At 45.0% G+C, this 20,451-nt stretch overlaps 1 protein-coding gene across 1 annotated transcript in view; it reads right to left on the bottom strand.

The window, feature by feature from the left end:
- EXOC4 (exocyst complex component 4) overlaps positions 1-20,451 on the bottom strand; it is a 607,587-nt gene that overhangs the window by 82,307 nt on the left and 504,829 nt on the right. Inside the window, exon 13 of the mRNA XM_084643015.1 lies at positions 13,999-14,154. Within this exon, the coding sequence (XP_084499141.1) occupies positions 13,999-14,154 (156 nt within the window). The remainder of the gene's footprint in view (positions 1-13,998; positions 14,155-20,451) is intronic.

Here is a 20,451-nt window from a genome sequence, read left to right as displayed (position 1 = left end):
TCCAAAAACAGTTTCTACAACACAAAAAGCAAAGAACAAAGTTTTATTGGCACTTGTTTGGGGTGACCTGTATAGCCATTACATGAATCATTCGATCATCCCAAACTCAGGTTAATAAAATCTACATCTCACACTATTGCATATTTATTATTTTTAACACGGGGTGGGAACAAACGTATCTCTATCAATGAAATTATGCTCCTAATTATGATTGGCATGTATGGGAAACAGTCTTTTATTCTAAGAGAACAATGGTTTAGTAGGAATTTATAGCAAAAGTACAGCAAATATGTTCACTTGTTTTCTCAAATGTATCTATTTGGCAGCAGAAATCCAAGCTCACAATTCCATCATTACACACACACTGAAATCTGCAATGGAGATAACCTTCAACAAGCAACTCTGTCTTAAAAGATCACTTTAAAGTATCCCCAAGGATCCCCAGAGTGGGTTTTTTTTTTCCTTTTTTTACCTTCAGTTAACACCCAGCAATATGAGGCAACTTACTTTTGCTGGTCTTTTGGGTGGCTGCTTAGGGCAGGTTTCACAATACATATTAAATGCAATCTCCTATAATTCCTCCCCCTTTACATTAATGGACTATTATGTTTGCCCAGCTAAGCACTTAAAAGTAAGGAAATACTAAAGTTAAGACTGAACATGCAACCTTCTTGTTTCCCATAAAGATTTGTGTGTGGGTCAATAGGGTCTACTCTTAATCTCCTTTTTGCCAAAGAATGCAGGTCTGGTCTGATCAAGTCATCTGACTACCAAAATATTGCTTGTCTAAGTATCATTCTGTTTCCCTCTGCTGTGTCATCGCTATTTCTATAATATTCTTTCTCTAATACCAGGACTGGCTTTAGATCTGTTCTGTTTTATTGGATACTCTGTAACATGCATAGCCTGTTCTTAGCATTGCACATATAGGGATTCACAGTGGAAGACAGTGCCTCCCACCTGAAATGAATATCCAGCAGAAAGAATGGGTTCTCTCTCCTCTTCCGGAGAAGCAATATGTATGTTTTTCAGGGGATGAGATGTTAATAAAATTAAACCACACATAGACTTAGACTGGAAATACGTGATCTGATGGCGACAAGAGGCTTCCCTCTCTCTTACTTTAATACTTACATAGTGAAAGGAAAACAAGGGCCAACGAAGGGCAGACATGACAAATCAAGATCACCTCTGCTAGTTAAGGCATTCTGGCCATGTCAGAGCAGGGCTGACAACCAGCCAAGTATCCACATCAATACAAAACAGCGATGGAATGAGGCCTCCTGTGTGCCCTTGGCAACAGCTTTACATTTGTTTACTGCTTCTCTCCCTTTTCATGGCCAAGGAATTAGCTTCAATTATTCCTTCAGCAAATGATGAATATGAATCAGTTCACTGGGAGAATGTGTCCAGGGAGCTGTGCAAACAAGAGGGGCCATTTGAGTGTCACCCTCCCTTTTTCCCCTGTCTAGCCCCGCAAGGGCAAAATTACAGAGGGGAAGAGGAAAAATTCCCTCAGGAGTGAATTTACCATTCTGACAAGGTCCCTTTTGTCATTTTCCACACTGTGCTTTGCAGCAGCTCTTGAAGGTCTAGTTTTTCAGAGTGAGAGTCAGACGCTCCTAGCTGATAGGCATCACAGTGAATTCAAACTTCAGTTAATAGCACTGTGCGGAGCTTGTAGCCAGTGGTCCAGAATATCAGGGGCCAGACAAGAGGTGAACGTATGTGTGGTGCCTCGTGGAAAGCATAATACAGAATAATAATTTTTATCACTTAGGCAGCACTTCTGCAAACACTAATTATTCTTCACAACTCCTGTGGTAGATATTTCCCCACCTGACAGATGGTGAAACTGTGGCAGAGAGCGGTTAAGCGACTTGCCCAAGACCACATGTAAGAGCACAAGAGTTTCTGGATCCCAGCTCTGAGTTAAACCCATGAGACTGAGCTGCCTCAGAGTAAATATACATTTGTAATTGCTATGCTTGGTGGCATCCCCGATACCCCTCAATTCTTGCAGAGTATACAGTACACCAGTGAGAAAGAAGGATTTCCTTTGTGTGTTGAAAAAGATGCCCCCCTGTTCCCTCAGCACGCTAGTTAGAAGGAAGCTGGGCTTCCCCCGCTGACCAGCTGTATAGAAAATTGCCTAAAATCACACAGCAAATGCGGAATAGAACTTTGATTTCCTGATGTAGAGCTCTATGCTTTAGCCACAAAGTCAACCTTCTAGCTTAGCTCTGGCTGAGACTTGGAGACTACATTTAAAAGCTTTATACAAAAGTTACCAAGGCAGAAGCCTTTCACTTGAATTGAAAGAAACAAACCAATAATCCTACAAAAATATTGATCTTGTTTATCAAAAAGAATTTAGAAAAAAGGCCCTTGCTTCACTTTAGTTGCCTTCCCTGTTCCAAAAGTTGTCTGAGGATCATCAAGATATTGTCCAAGCACCAAAACAGGGACCAACAAGAGTGGGCGTTTTTTGCCAAAGGAATCACTCTAACATGACTCTGCAACAAGACCAATAAAAACAAATTCAATAACTTTTTACAGAATTTGTGGTCTTGTTTGTTGCAAAGTAGTTGCAAAGATTCAACTTGTGAGGACATTTCTCTGAACTTCTGCACAGCAATACAGTCGAGAAAAATCAACAAAGCTATGCTGCTTTACACTACTGCGGATTCAGCCCTCTCTAATGCTGACCTAAATTGGAGGGTCACTGAGATTTGAAAAAAATATCTCACTTGATCCCAGGGATCTGTAATAGCGAAGAGCAAGATTAGCACTGGACAGCTGCACATCTAAGGGGTCACAAGACCATAAGACAGTGGATCACTAATTTATTCTTAAAATAATAAAATAAGAAGAATAATGCATCACATGAGGTTTAGATTGGATATTAGGAAAAACTTTTTCACTAAGAGGGTGGTGAAACACTGGAATGCGTTACCTAGGGAGGTGGTAGAATCTCCTTCCTTAGAGGTTTTTAAGGTCAGGCTTGACAAAGCCCTGGTTGGGATGATTTAACTGGGAATTGGTCCTGCTTCGAGCAGGGGGTTGGACTAGATGACCTTCAGGGGTCCCTTCCAACCCTGATATTCTATGATTCTATGATTCTTTGTTCATTTCCTGGACCAGTCTAATCAGTTTCAATTATGTTGCCTAATGTACCATTGTGTATTAGCAAATGTCTTGTAGTATGCTGTGAAACAGTAACAAGGCTTAGCAGAGCCAGGACTGTTGCTAAGTTCATTTCAATGGAGGATGCATCTTGCAGGAGTAACAAATCTGAAAGCGGGTGTTAAATTTCCTCATGCCACAGCCATTTCTCTGAGGGTTGAATCATGAGTCTATGTAATCCACAGAAAGAGGGAACAAAAGACACTTCTCTGCAATCACAGATCAAGTGCAGCACAAACAAACTGTCGCACCTCTGTGCTTCAGATGGAGGGACTGTTCCCTGAAGTTGAAGAGGAACTCAATCTTCTAGTGCCCATTTAGTTCCAGGCCTCAATGCTGAGATTCCCAACAAGGGGATTTTTCTGATGTAGATGTTTTCCACGGGGATTGGACAGAAATCCACAAACTAATTTCACATGGGCCACTCAACAGCCATCAGATGGTAACAACTTGCAGCCATGATAGACCTAGGCCGCACACTGCCTAGCAAGCAGGAATGCCTCAGCCTGAGCTCAGACAAGGTGGGTGAGGTAATATCGTTTATTGGACAAACTTCTGTTAGTCAGAGAGACAAACCTTCGAGCTTACACAGCTCTTCATGTCTGGGATCAGTCAGTGAGTCTAAATGGTGTGAGGAAAGATCCCTAACCCACCCCGAAGTCAGATCCCTAGATTTGTCCTGAATCCACACTGCGTAATCACAAAGGTCACTTTTCAGCACCACCAAAAGGGCCCTTAAATGCCAATTTTAGTACAGCTGTCGCTTTAGGCACATAGGAATTGTCATTGGGCCATTTAGTCCGTCATCCTGCCTCCCGCTGCGCTACAACAGATGGTTGTGGCAGAAAGTCACTTGATTCCTGACATTCTGGTTCAGGACTGGTCCAACTAAATCTGGCATCCTGCCCCTAGCACGGGCCTGATACTTAATAGAATCATAGAATATCAGGGTTGGAAGGGACCCCTGAAGGTCATCTAGTCCAACCCCCTGCTCAAAGCAGGACCAATTCCCAGTTAAATCATCCCAACCAGGGCTTTGTCAAGCCTGACCTTAAAAACTTCTAAGGAAGGAGATTCTACCACCTCCCTAGGTAACGCATTCCAGTGTTTCACCACCCTCTTAGTGAAAAAGTTTTTCCTAATATCCAATCTAAACCTCCCCCACTGCAACTTGAGACCATTACTCCTCGTTCTGTCATCTGCTACCATTGAGAACAGTCTAGAGCCATCCTCTTTGGAACCCCCTTTCAGGTAGTTGAAAGCAGCTATCAAATCCCCCCTCATTCTTCTCTTCTGCAGGCTAAACAATCCCAGCTCCCTCAGCCTCTCCTCATAAGTCATGTGTTCTAGACCCCTAATCATTTTTGTTGCCCTTCGCTGGACTCTCTCCAATTTATCCACATCCTTCTTGAAGTGTGGGGCCCAAAACTGGACACAGTACTCCAGATGAGGCCTCACCAATGTCGAATAGAGGGGAACGATCACGTCCCTCGATCTGCTCGCTATGCCCCTACTTATACATCCCAAAATGCCATTGGCCTTCTTGGCAACAAGGGCACACTGCTGACTCATATCCAGCTTCTCGTCCACTGTCACCCCTAGGTCCTTTTCCGCAGAACTGCTGCCTAGCCATTCGGTCTCTAGTCTGTAGCGGTGCATTGGATTCTTCCATCCTAAGTGCAGGACCCTGCACTTATCCTTATTGAACCTCATCAGATTTCTTTTGGCCCAATCCTCCAATTTGTCTAGGTCCTTCTGTATCCTATCCCTCCCCTCCAGTGTATCTACCACTCCTCCCAGTTTAGTATCATCCGCAAATTTGCTGAGAGTGCAATCCACACCATCCTCCAGATCATTTATGAAGATATTGAACAAAACCGGCCCCAGGACCGACCCTTGGGGCACTCCACTTGATACCGGCTGCCAACTAGACATGGAGCCATTGATCACTACCCATTGAGCCCGACAATCTAGCCAGCTTTCTACCCACCTTATAGTGCATTCATCCAGCCCATACTTCCTTAACTTGCTGACAAGAATACTGTGGGAGACCGTGTCAAAAGCTTTGCTAAAGTCAAGAAACAATACATCCACTGCTTTCCCCTCATCCACAGAACCAGTAATCTCATCATAAAAGGCGATTAGATTAGTCAGGCATGACCTTCCCTTGGTGAATACATGCTCACTGTTCCTGATCACTTTCCTCTTATGCAAGTGCATCAGGATTGATTCTTTGAGGACCTGCTCCATGATTTTTCCAGGGACTGAGATGAGGCTGACTGGCCTGTAGTTCCCAGGATCCTCCTTCTTCCCTTTTTTAAAGATTGGCACTACATTAGCCTTTTTCCAGTCATCCGGGACTTCCCCGGTTCGCCACGAGTTTTCAAAGATAATGGCCAATGGCTCTGCAATCACAGCCGCCAATTCCTTCAGCACTCTCGGATGCAACTCGTCCGGCCCCAGGGACTTGTGCACGTCCAGCTTTTCTAAATAGTCCCTAACCACCTCTATCTCCACAGAGGGCTGGCCATCTCTTCCCCATTTTGTGATGCCCAGCGCAGCAGTCTGGGAGCTGACCTTGTTCGTGAAGACAGAGGCAAAAAAAGCATTGAGTACATTAGCTTTTTCCACATCCTCTGTCACTAGGTTGCCTCCCTCATTCAGTAAGGGGCCCACACTTTCTTTGGCTTTCTTCTTGTTGCCAACATACCTGAAGAAACCCTTCTTGTTACTCTTGACATCTCTTGCTAGCTGCAGCTCCAGGTGCGACTTGGCCCTCCTGATATCATTCCTACATGCCTACTTCAGAAGAAGGAAACATCAATAACTAAACAACACCAAGTGTGCATGTTGCACATGGATGAGAGGAGAAAAAAGGAGGAGAGATTTATTCCTTGATCTTTTGCTGGCAATCAGCTGGCATGAGGTTTGAGTATCTTCATCATTAACTCAGCTTGCACTGGTAAAGATATTAACGACCACTACTCTGAGATCCACCTCCGCCACAACTCTTAAGAAATCAGTCAATTTAAGACGGCTACATTCAGGATTGTTAGCATTTTAAACATCTATAGTAATAACAAATTGCAGATGTATATTTGTATATAATCATTATAGTGGAGCAGGAGCTCTGTTATAACTAAGATTGAGAGTTTAAAAGTCTACTATTCTAAGTGCTCTAAAATCCACACAATAGCTCAGATTGTTTTTCTCTGCTTCATGGTGGTGCGGGGTAGGGTTAGTGGTCCAAATTTGGGGTCTCTTGAGCAAGACCTTTCCAAGACACTGCCCCTCCAATATGTGTTTACAAAAATTACCTCTGTTCAAATTTTTTTGTTTTGCACACACCTGGGCTCAAACTATGGCTCTAATCATCCCCAAACTGATCTCATCCACTTGGGATTTATTTCAGCTACTGTATGACACCTCTTGCCCCTTTGGGGTATGTGTTTGTGTTATAGCGAATAAGTTACTCAGGGTTAATTAGGAACTCCAGAGCATCAGTAGTTCAAGCCAAAAAGAATGAAATGCTCATATAAAGCAAGACTAGGGCTCTGCTTAGAGTGAAAGGATGAACAGACTGTCACGGTAACTGGGTGCCTCAAGGTGATAGACTGTGACCATGTGAGCCCCACCATTGGCAGTTTTCAGAAGATGTGTGTGGTAAATGTTCCTTCCTCTCTGCCTGCATTCTGCAGGGACTTCTGTTGAAGGTTTTGCCCAGAGATGGAAATGTCCAGTTTAAAAGTGATATTTCAAAGTGCTCTAGAAAACCACAGGCAGACTCAGATTTTACTTTAGAAGTAGAGTCCAGGAAATTAGCATTAATTAAATAGAGGGAAGATGAAACACTCCAGTAAGCAGTTACGGTCATGTAATCAATCCAAACAATGGAACTGAGTGTGATCAGAGGAAAGCAAGTCGCAGGGTCATTCGGTCAAGCGGTTCCTGAAACACAGCCGCCCTAATATGTGCTGGTCATAACATTTCCATATTCTTATAACATTCTGGGTGCAGAGCTAGGGAATGTGGGGGAGGGGTATTAGAGCAGTGCAGGAGGTGTGAAAGTTGGCAGAGTGCAGGGAGAGGTTTGAGGGGGCTTAGGGGGTAGAGACCCCCACCTTGCCTATGCTGCCTCCAGCAGTAGGGAAGGGATTCCAGGCTTGTACGTCCCCTGATGCTATTTTTTCTAGGGGAAAAAGGGAAGTCAAAGAAGTGCTGGGGAGTAAGAGGAGAAATGGTACAAGTCAGAGCTGTATAATGGGGGATGCAGCGGGTGCTTCAGCTTTACTCCACAAAAACCAGCTCGCTTTCATAACTTTTCTGTCCCCCATTCAAACCATGCCCAACAGTACCGAGACTGGGACGGAGAGCTGAGAACAGCCATGAGTAGTGCATGGTACTGGCCCATAAGCTTGGCAGCTCAGGGAGGGAAGATGAGAACACCCAATGAGATGAGTGGAGCAGTTCACACATCGCAGACCTATTGTTTCATGCCGTATTCATCTCTGTGGGGTGGTCTCATTCATCAGAGAACATCATGTCATTGAGATGAATGGATGACTTCACACCTCTCTGAGTCTACTATGCTGCAGATGGGTGTGTAGAGCCCTTCCCCATACACTAGATATAGATTAGGGGACTCTGGATCTCCACTCTCCTGCCCCCTCATGCCTCCTGCTTGTATTTGCACTCCTCACTGTCCCACCACCTTCCATTGCCTGTCCAAGCTTACCAGGGGCATGGAGGCAAGGAGGAGGATGGAGCTGGTGTGCGAGTAGGGGGCTTACAGCAGTGGGAGAATGTGGCGGTCAGAGCAATGGGTGTGATGGGGGGAATGCTGGATCAGTGTCAGAGCAACGGTGGTGTAACACCTTTGGGACCAGTAAAATCACACTTGGCACAGTGGGGAATGCGTGTGGGGTGTTGAAGCAGTGCAATGAAGAGTGGTGTAGAAAGGAGAGGGTCAGATATGGAGTGAGGGTTGTTGTGTCCCCAAATTCCCCCCACCCCAGGTCTGTCACCCCATCTGAAAAATGCCCCTGCTTACTCCATGCTAGTCTGTAGACTGTTCCTGCATTCTTTTCCCAGCTCCTCAACCTGCAGGTCCCATTCTAACACCCATCTCTCTACAAGGAGGGTGTTAAGGAGGGAGAACTGGGCTGTGGTGGACAAGCAGAGAGACAGGAGATGATACAGAGGCAGTGAAGCAACTGACATGCAGCCAGTGCATTCTGTGGGCTGGATAATCATTGCCAAGGAGTCAGACCCAGTGGAGGGGGAGAGTTGGGCTGTGGTACATGGGGATGCATAGAAATACTTTAAAGAACAAACCAAATGCCCAAAATCTTTGTTAACACAGAGTTAGCCTGATGGTACCTTGTGCCCTTCGGGAACATTGTGTTAAGCTAACCTCAAACCTCTGAAAACCATAATATACAGAGTTATGGTTCATGCCATCCCCACAATCCATCCTCAGCTCTGCCCTCTATGATGCGCCAGTACACCAGTAACACCTCCCGCCCCCCAGCATTCTGTTCTTACAGATGGTGGGAGTTGAGTGCATGGACAGATTTCCCCAAAGTAACTATGCAGTATATTCAGATAGAAACTATACATAGAGCGATCAGATGGGCTCATAAAGGATCAGATTCTCCCTTACTCACATTGAGTAGTACCTTATTCAGTGAGTAGCTGTAGTGAAATGAAAAGGGCTACTTGGGAAGTAAGGCACTACTTGGCCAGAGTAAGAATGGCAGAATCTGGCACTTTTCATTTAGTGCAAAGCTATAAATCAGATCCTCGTACAATTAACTGTCACAGTAAGAAGGGCCAGATTCTCAGCTGGTGGAAATCGGCATAGCAACACTGACTTCAGTCTGAGAATCTGGTCCAAAGTTAGGAGTTCTGACACCAAAACAAGACCATACTGGGAGAAGTTCAAGTCACCCAATTATCCTTATTGTACCAGCAGATTTGTTACTTGAGATCTGCAGCCAAATACATTCTGCTCTATCACCATCTCCATCCTGGAGAGCTCCTCAAACAAGCTCAGCTTGAGGTTTGCAGTGAAATGATTTTCACCCTGTGAACTCCCAGGATGCTGGGATGAGCAACGCGGGCGCTGCTTTCTTTTTCACAGCTCTCCTAATACGCGTTGCCTCTTTAATGTAGTACCCTTGCCACCCCTTGTGCTACAGAGCAGCTGCAATACAGAAGACTGGGGGGTTTGCTGTGATTTGCCAGTGGTCAGATCTAACATTCTTTTCTATTCTTTCCACTCAAAGTTAAGCCTGGAAATAATACATTTTTGGTTTTTATCTCTAACGAGCCTGATTCAGTAATGAACCAAATGCTAACCTTTATACAGCAAGAAGGACATTTTATTTCACATCCAGCCAAGTGCCAAATAGCCTTCCCAGCTTCAAAAACTAATTATATCAGGAGAGGCATGACTTTTCTTTCCTTCCTGTCCTTGCCAAGTTCCAAGCTACTACAATATGCTCAATCAGGTCTCTTTTGTCTATCTAACCACACAAGAATATTAACGGGGAGATTCACCCACTCCCTACCCTGACTTTTGACATCTAATCACAGCAGAGATAGTGGCAGGTTAAAGACAACAGAATCAATCAGTGTTAACAGAGATATGCATGAGGTTTTTGTAAGGACACTATTTTGATTCTTCACTCTAATTAAGCTAATGAGTCACCGGAAACTTAAGGAAAAGAAAAAAAACTAACAGTACTTCCCCACCCCCCTCCACAATCCTCCATAGACTAGTGTTAAAACTACAGGATATAATTGAATTAATATACTTAAAGGAATATTGTCAAATAGTTTAAGTACAACTGTGGCAGGGTGTTGCTCCCTCCCCAGTCTGGGTGCCTGGTACGGCCATGCCTCAATTTCTTTCCTTTCAGTCAAAATGTACACAGCAGGGATTGGGTGGAGGGTGTTTCAAATCAGACCTCTACCTCTGGGATCTGATTTATTAGCAAAACATTCACCTCCACACAACTCTTTCTCCAGGCTCCAATAGTCCATCCAACCCTCTCCCCGGTGCTTGCTCCCTCACTGCGCTAACATAGTCCTAACATCCCATGGAGAGTTTCATAGGAGAGGGCTCTTCTTACCACACACCACGCTGCCCTCCTAGGCAGAGAGAGAGACAGACATCCCCTTCCTCCCAGCTGACGCTGCCCCCGCTTAGTGCACCCCAGCTGTGGCCTTTCCCAGACTTAACTCTTTCCCTGCTAGCTCAGGAAGAAGGTCTGTGTACCTTGTTGTAACAATATATGAAGACGGTTAAATAGCAAGGTAATATGCATCTTTAAAATACCTTGGATGATTAGATAACGGACAATTGGACCTAGCAGGCTCATGAGTCAGAGAGAAATTAACCTCCACCTCAATTTCTGTGGGACCCATAAAACCAATGTTTTGCTTCCCCCTGGTTCTGCAGGAACAGTTAGATAGTGAATGTTATTCCCAGAGTTGCTCTTCATATATCGACGATACCAAGGTACAAACAACAACAGAAACAAAAATCACATGAATTTGAGCTCTCACAGTAATGGTTAAGAAATCAGCTAAGTGGGAAAACAGGACAAAAACCGGAAAAAGAATTAAATGCTATTTTCCAGCTTCCAGGAGAAATTACACATCGAATAGCTTCCCAAGGAAAATTTAGAAGTCACATTGCTTATGAAGAAATTTCAATCAATGGATAATAAAATTAAAAAATAAGAAAAAAGAACTGACATTAAGGTTGAAATCTTGGGGGTACCACTGAAGCTGATGAGAATTTTGCTACTGATTTCAATGTGGCCAGGATTTTATGGTAAGACTTTAACTTTGATTAGTATGATCCAGCGCCGCCCCCCGCCCCGGCTCCTCCCTTGCCTAGGGTTACCATATTTCAACAATCAAAAAAGAGGACGGGGGGGGGGGGGAGAGCCCTGCCCCATCCACTCCCTCCCACTTCCCACCCCCTGACTGCCCCCCTCAGAACTCCCAACCCCCCTTCCTGCTCCTTGTTCCCTGACTGCCCCCTCTTGGGACTCCTGCCCCAACTGCCCCCCAGAACTCCACCCCCTACCTAAGCCTCCCTGTTCCTTGTCCCCTGACTGCCCCCCCCACCTTAACTACCCCCTTAGGAACCTACCCCCTACCTGTCCCCTGACTGCCCCAACCCTTATCCACACCAAGATCAACCAAATAGTGGAAGGAAAGGAAAGATGTTAAGACCAGCTTTAACCCTAGTTGTAGGAAAGGAGGGATAATTCATGAAGGCTAAAACCACAAGAATTGCATGTTTACTTCACAAGCAATACGTGTTTTTCTCTCCCAGACTCCCAAATATCAAATAGGATTTTTAAAGTGCACTGATGACAGTGCAGCATGAGCAAACAGTTCCGCAACTCCCCACGATTTACGTTGTTAATCATTCCTTTCTCTAAACTGCATCATCTTTATCGTTCTTGCATTCACTGAATAAGTAAAAAGATAATTTGGGTGAATTAGATTAATTTTAAACAGCCTCACTTGCTCTTACAATATTATAGCTAAATGCCAATCAAAGGAACGATGAATAGTGATGGGAAAGCACAGGCTTGCGGCTAACCAGAAATGTAAAGATGACTAGCTTCTTCAGCATAAGCAGGGTCGGTGCAAGGATATTTTGCGCCCTTAGCGAAACTTCCACCTTGTGCCCCACCCCTCCCTGCACATTGTTTCATTGAAGGGCAAATCCCAATGAGCCTTTATAGACCCCAGCGGCCAGCTGTGCCCAGGGACTGCTCCCCAGATCAGGTTCCCCCCTTCCCACCCCCTGAACTCCCCTGGAGGGTGCACAGCCCACACCGGCGGCCCCTGCCCCGAGTCCACTCACTGGCTTTGCTGGGCTTGGGCAGCTGCAGCGGCTCGGCAGGGAGGAGCCGCCTTCCGGAGGCACCGGAGAGCCAGAGCGCCCCGACTGTGGCGGCTGCGAGCCCCAGCCGTGGAGGAGCCGGCGCGGCGCAGGGGGGCACCAGCCCTGCAAGGGCAGCGGCGACACTAGCAGGGAGCAGCCGTGCCCCCTGCGCCTCCTGCCCAGGCTGCGGCCTGGCACCCCCCCGGGCTCCTACAGGCTGCAGCGGGTGCATGCGGGCGCCAGCCACCGTGCGCCCCCCGGCTCCTCCCTTGTCTAGGGTTACCATATTTCAACAATCAAAAAAGAGGATGAGGAGAGCCCTGCCTTCGCCCCGCCCCATCCCCTCCTTCCCACTTCCCACCCCCTGACTGCCCCCCTCAGAATCCCCAACCCCCCTCCCTGCTCCTTGTCCCCTGACTGCCCCCTCCTGGGACTCCTGCCGCTATCTGCCCCCCAGAACTCCACCCCCTACCTAAGCCTCCCTGTTCCTTGTCCCCTGACTGCCCCCTCCTCAGACGTCCCCCAACCCTAACTGCCCCCTTAGAACCCTACCCCCTACCTGTCCCCTGACTGCCCCGACCCCTCTCCACACCCCCGCCCCAACAGCCCCCCCAGAACTCCTGACCCATCCAACCCTCCCCCATCCCCTGACTGCTCCGACCCCTCTTCACACCCTGCCCCCTGACAGTGCCCCCCAGACCTCCCGACCCATCCAAACCTTCCCCGCTCCCTGACTGCCCCCCAGCTGGGACTCCCCTGACCATGCCCATGGTGGTCAGACGCTGGCTCCACATGGAGGCAAACACACTGCCGGGCTGCCGCGTGCACAGCCCCTCCCCTGCAGGGTGCTGAGGCAGCAGGAGGTGGGAGGCGGCTCATATGCCCGGGAGCCGCAGAGTCCGAGCACGGTGAGGGGCGAGCCGGTTTGCTAGTAGCTAGGAGGAGTCTTAGGATATGTTTACATTGAAATCAGAGGTGTGATTGCAACCCAGATAGTGTGGCTAAAAATAGTGGAGAAGACCCTGTGGCATGGAACCAGGAGCGGGCTAGCAACGTGAGTGAATACGCAGGGTTCTGGGCAGGCATGCAAGCCTGTGCTGATCTTCCGCTCCCGAGAGCCAGGTGGGAAGAAAAGAAAAGGAGTGAAATTCTACCTCTGCTGGGAGCCCTTTGAACCACGACAGGAACCAGCACAAAGGGAGCATTGGGTTCATGAGAAACAAAAGGGGCGATGGTCACAGGACATTGGGGGTCACTGAAAGGGAAAGCTGAGAACAAGTGATGATGGGGCTGCAATGAGGTCCAGTCCATTACAGAATGGAATGGAATATGGAGGGATGTGTCTACCTGCAATCAAAGGTGTGGTTGCAGCTTCAGTAGGCGTAGCTTCAATCTAGCTAAAATAGCTACATAGATCTCCACTTCCTCCTCTCTCCATCCTGGCTGTTAGGAAAGGGATAACTAAGGGCAGGTTTCTCTGCCCACCCACAGCAAACGGAGCACAAGTCGATGGATCTCAGCAACATATCAAGAAATATGAGATTCCTGCTGGTGAGCTGCTTCAAGACTGCAATCCACAGAATAGGAATCGTTACCAAGTATTAGGCAGTTGCATAGAGATTCTTTGTACTGTTACACCCCAGTTCGGCAAACCACTTCGGCATGTGCTTAACTTTAAACTCATGCTTAAGTCTCATGGAATTAAATGGCACTTAAGTCCATGCTTAAATGCTTTGCTGAATAAGGATGGACTTAAGCACGTGGGTAAGTGGTTTATGTTCTATGGTCATAAACACTAGCCAAACTTTAAAAAGAAAGAGGTAATTTGTATAACTATAGTCCATTTTTGTTACTGTAGCTTCAAAGTGTATTAGAACGTCAGCTAAACAATATGTTACCTTATAAAGTCTTCCTCTTCTTCTCTCTTTGGTCTGAGTTGCTTGGGCTGAGCCATGTTGATCCAGTTGGGCAGAGACTTCAAGAGCCTGGTGATGTCATCATCTTTTGCCCAGGATGCACTGATAACCAGCTTTTCATCTGACTGAGCAATGCTCCTAAGTGAAACCAACAATGGTCACGTTAGGAAAAGGGCATGTCTTACTTCTCGCGTGGGTAATGGCTTCACAGATATTGACACTTTCTCCTTTATATTATAAAAATGTACAATACTAATGAATAGTTCCACGAGGAGGTCAACAGAGAGTGTAACTCTCCATTTGTCCACAGGACGGAAGTAGTACGGGCAGCCGCAGTGCAAGATTCTCCACACTGCCCCCTCTATTATGTTCTTTGAAGGGACAATAGAGGTCAGATCCTCGGATTCCTTGAAGTCAATGGCGCTATACTGATTTACACCACATAAAGAGCTCACCCAGAGCTGAGAGAAGAGCTCAATTGTTTTGGTGGCTGAAATGGAAAATCCCGCCAAATTCAGTTAGTTTTGAACCCAAACAGATGTTTTTTTTCTTATCAAACCCCTCCCCCATACAAATACAAAAACAAAACGTTTCAGTCAACCCAAAATGAATTTTTTTCATTTTTTTGTTTTGATATGGGTTTTCCCACTCTTTTTTGGTTTCCTTAAAATAAATATAGTTACATTTCAAAACACAGTTTCAAAATGAAAAGCTGAAAGGGGTCTTTTGAAAATGTTGAAACAAACCATTCTGACTTTTAAAAAAATCCTTATTTTTTTATATGACTGAAACTATTCACTGAATTTGACCCCAACTGCATTTTCAGCAAATGTACTATTCAACCAATTCTTTTTACTCATCTCTAATCTTGTCTAATATGGGCAGAGAGTGGTGTAGTCCCCCTGGCTCATTGCTTCTTGGAATTTCTGCTGCGATTGCTAACTAGTGCCAACTCTGCCGTGACCTCATGCCATATGGGTATCTGTCCAGCAAGCTCATACCAATTGTCAGGCAGCTATCCAATGGTAGCAATTTTGGGAGTATATATGAAGCAGCGGCTAGGAGACTAATGGTTCTGTAACCTACTCCCAGTTGTTTGAGTCATCTAATATGAGATATATCAGCTAAACAGTTTGTGTAAACCTGAATCAAAGATTACACTGCATTCTAATTACAAAGGCTTTCCTGTTTAACATTTTTGGCAGTATAATGAATATCTATGCTCTTGAAAATCATGCTGGAAATTCCAGGTGACAGAAGGGACATTTCACATAAAGGTGCTGATTAGTGCCTCTTTTCCCACATGAAATTACTCAGGGATGAATAGCAGCATATGACCTAGCACATGTAACCTTCCCAACTGTTCTCCACTGACCACCAGTGCCCCAGTGGAGGAAATTAAGAACCATGCATCGGTGAGCCTCACTTCTTGTGAAGTGGTCAGTAGTTTGAAAGAAGCTGAGAAACACTGCTCTAGTGGTTAAAAGAGTGGAGTGCGAATCAGAGTTCACAGGTTCACGGGTTGTGTTCCGGCTCCATCACTGACGTTCTGTGTGACCTTAAGCATGTCCCCCAACCTTTCTGTGCTTCTGTTTGTCCATCTATGAAGTCTGTGCACGATGAACAGCAGGGTTGTGGACGTGGCGGCTATGTGCAGGGCCCAGTAAGATTAACAGCAAGGTAGTGTGTGTGGCAGTCAAGCCCCCTGTTTACTCACTCTTACTCTGAAGAGCATGGGATAGGTAGAAAATGGGCAGGGTATGAGGGAAAAAGAAACATATTAAGAGACGTGGGTTTAACCATGATCCTCCTCCTGCTGAGATGCTGAGCTACAGATTAAAGCTGAATCAAGTTCCCCTCAGCTCCCTCCATAACTCATCACTTTTTCCTTTGTGATAACACAAGATTCCACACCTGCACTGTGCCTAAATGAGAATACCACCACCTACCCAAGGGGTAGTAAGAATCTAATTAATGTTTGTAAAATGTTTTGAGACCCTTATGACGGAAGGTGCTAAAGAAGTATACCTGTTATGTTCCTTATTTCCAGTTAGTGCAATGGGAACCCTAAGGATATTTGCCTCAGACCTGCCAATGGCTGGTATGGCCTTGACATAAAACCCACCTTGTCTAACACCAACTTAAAATACTTCAGTCATTAACCAGGAGTTAGTGACTAACTGGTGATTTTTGAGACGCTTTATGGTGTGTGGAAAAGCCACCCTTATTATAAATATACTGAAGGTATGTTATGGTAACGGAATGGGGATAAAAGAAATTAAATTCACCAGTGTCTATGAGCTGCTAAAAGGAATATAGTGAAAATGGCAGTGAGGTATCATGAGACAACACAGATTTACTTCTAAATGGGACAGATTATCTTCTCTCGCCACTAACACCCATCAACTGATTGTACCTTTCAAGCAACAGCAAGAAGGCAACCTGAAATTCTCAAATACACACCATTTGCGAAAGCGAATCGCTTTCTGCTTGTCACATATACTTGCAGATGAGCTTCACTTTTCTACCCTAATATTTCGTGTTTAATTTGCCACAGACAAAATGAAGCACTTTTGTTTTTTCAGCAGCACAAGATCTCAGTGTCTGATGATCAATTTTACCTCCTACTGCTATTTGGAACTTTGCATTTTTTCACTGGTAAAAATGGAATCTAACTAAAACCTTATTTAAAAACACTCCACAAACAACCTGACAACAAAGCAAAAATGCAGGTAAAAGTTGTCTTGAACAAAAATGCTGTACCATTGTATACAGAGTCAGAAATCAATGTTTCATATTAATTTATTATTACCTTATTATTAGACATTTGAGATAGATAAGGCAAATGAGGTCATTTCTGTCCATTTCCCTGCTAATGCAGGATGCCTGTTCCCGATACTATATTAGCCAGTGCTTTGTCCAGTCAAAATTTAAATGACTGAAGCAACGGAACTACTACTATTTCCTTGAAAGTCTATTTCATAGTCGAACAAATCTAACTCTGGGGGAAAAAACCCCTGATACAGTGTCTAAGTTTTTCTCAGCTTAATTCTATCTCATTACTCCCAGTTACATCGATTGTAATAGCCTCAATTCCTCACTGCCCTTACAGTTCACACTCTTCAATTATTTATAGACCGTTATCATCTCCTTTCGGACGCCTAGGATTGAATGCAATCTTTGGGAGCATTCTCACCAGCATTGTACAGAGAAAGACACAGTTACCTGTCTGCTTTACAAGGTGAGACATCGGCTGCTCAAAATCACATTGGCTTTTTTGTTTTGTCACTGCTATACTGAACTGCAAGCTCAGCTCCAACGTATTGTCTGTTTATTCTTTTCCAGCATCATGGCCTTTCAAGAGTCTTTCTCCTATTGTTCTTGATTATCTGGCTTCAAAAGCATTAGTATGTATCCTTCACTTTTGCATTATATCCTGTTCATGGGGCCACATAGAACTCTCATGTGTGCGCCTTCTGGTTTTGTTGACATTCTGTTTTTACTCCATTTACCCGCTCATTAGTGGAGACGTTAAATAGGATCGGAACTAGCACTGATAACCCACCAGACATCCAGCCTCTACCATCAACTCCATGGCCCTTTACCAGTACCCTTTCTTCGGTCTTTCATCTGGATTTCAGTCTACATGGTAACTTCGTATACATGTTGGTCTAACTTAGATCTTTAATAACACATCATAAGACACTAAGAAAAGCTTTACTAGAGTCCAGAATAGTTATTTACAAATACCCTCCCCCACCATGAAAAACCCTGTGCAGTGACTCTGCTATGGTAATGGGGTTAATCATTACCACCAGTGCCATAATCTGCTAATTAATTCTCAGCTCAATGGGCCACACGCAGTGCCATCTGTGTGGCCGTTTGTACCTAGCTCCCAGGAGGGGGCAGGAAAATAGGTGTAACACTTGAACAGGTGATGGTGCACCGCTGAGAAGGGCCCACCCCTCCATAGCTCAGCGAGTTTTAGTCATAAAACATCTGCCAGTGGTAGCAGCCACAGACTCGCACCGTTTCCCCTTTGGAGCAGTTGTGCAGAGTGATTACTAACGGTCCCTGGACACAGCTGGGGTGCCAAGCCGTTTCATTAGGAAAACAACTGGGGGCGAGAGGGGCTAATTGGATTTAGCTATTTCATGACAAACGCAGCCAGGAACGATGTTTTCTTTTGCAGGACCAAGGTAGAAGCTACTCCGAACTCTAGGAATTGGTGATTCATAACCGTTTCCAAGCTCTGATTTGTTCACACTGGTGAGAGTTTAGAATCTATTATTAATGTGGGCTCAATATGAGCCAAAGACAGGCCCCTTCCCTGAAAAGCTTACATATCTAAATAGACAACATACCAGCTAAAAACATACATAAAAAAACAGTGGGAGAAAGAAGCAAATAACAGGACACCAGTCTGAGACTCTGGAGACCTGGGATAAATTCCCTGCTCAGCTGCAGACTTCCGGCATGACCATGAACGAGTCACACACGGTACGTCCACATTGCAACTGGGAGGTGTGACTGCAGCACGTGCAGAAATACACAAGCTGTTCTCCTGGTCCTAGCTAGATCAAAACTAGTTTGAATAACAATAGTAGTGAATCTGCGGCGGTATAGCTGACTGCATGGGCTAGACCTGCCACCTAGAACCTTGGGTACACAGCTGAACGGCCCCCATGGCTTTACTGCTGTTGTTACTTGAGCTAGCTTGATCACAGCTATCTTGGCTATGTGTCCACATGTGTTGCAATTACATCTCCCGATTGCAGGGTAGACATACCCTAAGTCTCTTTGTGCCTTGGTTCCCCATCTGGGAAATGGGCTCAGCTACAAGGTGTTTTCAGTGGTACAGCAGGAATCAGTCTTTGAAAAAAAAGGTTGTAGGAAATTAGTGGACTCTCTGAGGGACTGAGGGTGAGTTGCCTGAAAGAGTTAGAAAAGGAACTCTGGCAGTTCTAACAGGATAAATCACCAAGAAAAGCTAAGGTCAGCTATCTGGTTCAAAACAGAGCAAGGTTCGCTTGTGGTGGAAGAGGAACATGGTGACAAACTAAAAGAGGAAGGATTGATTGGAATCAACAAAAATGGGCAGCCATGTTGATGTTGTTAGGTCTTTTCTAGTTCCTAAAACATCGTATTGTTCTTTACTGCTATCCCCCAGCCCAGCGACAATCCTTTGGCAAAGACTGATTCGAATCAGCAAGAGACCATAATATTGATCTGGCTATGTCACCTATACCAGGGTAGGGGAAGCTGGCAAATGTTTTTTTAGTAATATTTCACCCCAACATTAAAAAAAAAATTCGCAAATTTCACTCTGGGTCATTTTGTGGTCCCCAATTTTGCTTTCCATGAAACACTCGTGAATGGCAGTTTTTGCATCCAAACATATGAATTTTCAAAATGCTGTTTTTCAGGATGAAAACTGACCTTTGTTAACATGAACATTTTAAATTTAAGAAACGTTCAAGGAACATAGCATTTGCCAGATTGGATCAGAACCAAGGTCCAGCTAGTTTAATGCCCCTTCTCTGACAGTGGCCAGTATCTGATACTTTAGAGGGAGAGGTCAGTGCCCCACAACAGGCAGATATGTGATAATGTGTTTGCCACATTAGGGCTCTTGTTGATTTCCAATTGCCAGAGACTGACTTAAACCCTGAAGCACAAGGCTTAATAACCCTGCCAAAATTTGTTCTCTTTAATTATGACAACATGGGGTTTTCTTGATAGCTACATACATATCTAGGCTGTTTTTGAATCTTGTTAGGTTCTTGTCCTCACTGGAAAATTAAAATAAAACTGAAATGGAACTGGAAAAGCCTCAGATTTCAAGTTTCTGGCACGATGTGAACATTTCACATGGTCTATATCAGTCCCCTCTACCAAAGAATGAGTTTCACTTTCAGGATTCATGCAACCTTTGTCATACGGCCGCTAAAAACCTGGGTCCATTCCTCCAAATCAGAAGTCTCTGGCTAGGAATGGCCATGAATAAGTCCAGTGCTCCATACAGTTCAATTTTGGTCTATACCCGCTTCGTCAGATGAAGGGTTAAGAAATGCTGCAGTGTACAGTTAGGATTCTATACATCCTGGGAAAGTTTCTTCTGAAGCTCCAGTTGTTGGAGGTTGGGGCCTATTTCTGAAACCACCAAAACATCACTATTAAACAATAGCTATTACATGGCTGAAGCTGAAAGGATTCAGGATATTGGTCATCTGGAGCACAGCAGATTCACCACGTGAATAGAGAGGACCATATGGGCTATTTGAATTATTTTTCCCTATTAGAAACATACATACACAAAGCCAAGCTAACGAACCAACTGGCCACTGCACAAGTCTTCTATTATTTACCTTTCTAGCTTATAAAGAGCCTGTCAGCATGGCATCTCACTTTGTATACTAGTTAGTAAGACTTGCA

This window comes from Lepidochelys olivacea, assembly GCF_965140295.1.
Source record: "Lepidochelys olivacea isolate rLepOli2 genome assembly, chromosome: 1".
NCBI lineage: Eukaryota > Metazoa > Chordata > Testudines > Cheloniidae > Lepidochelys > Lepidochelys olivacea.
This window is presented reverse-complemented; position numbering and strand designations above follow the sequence as displayed.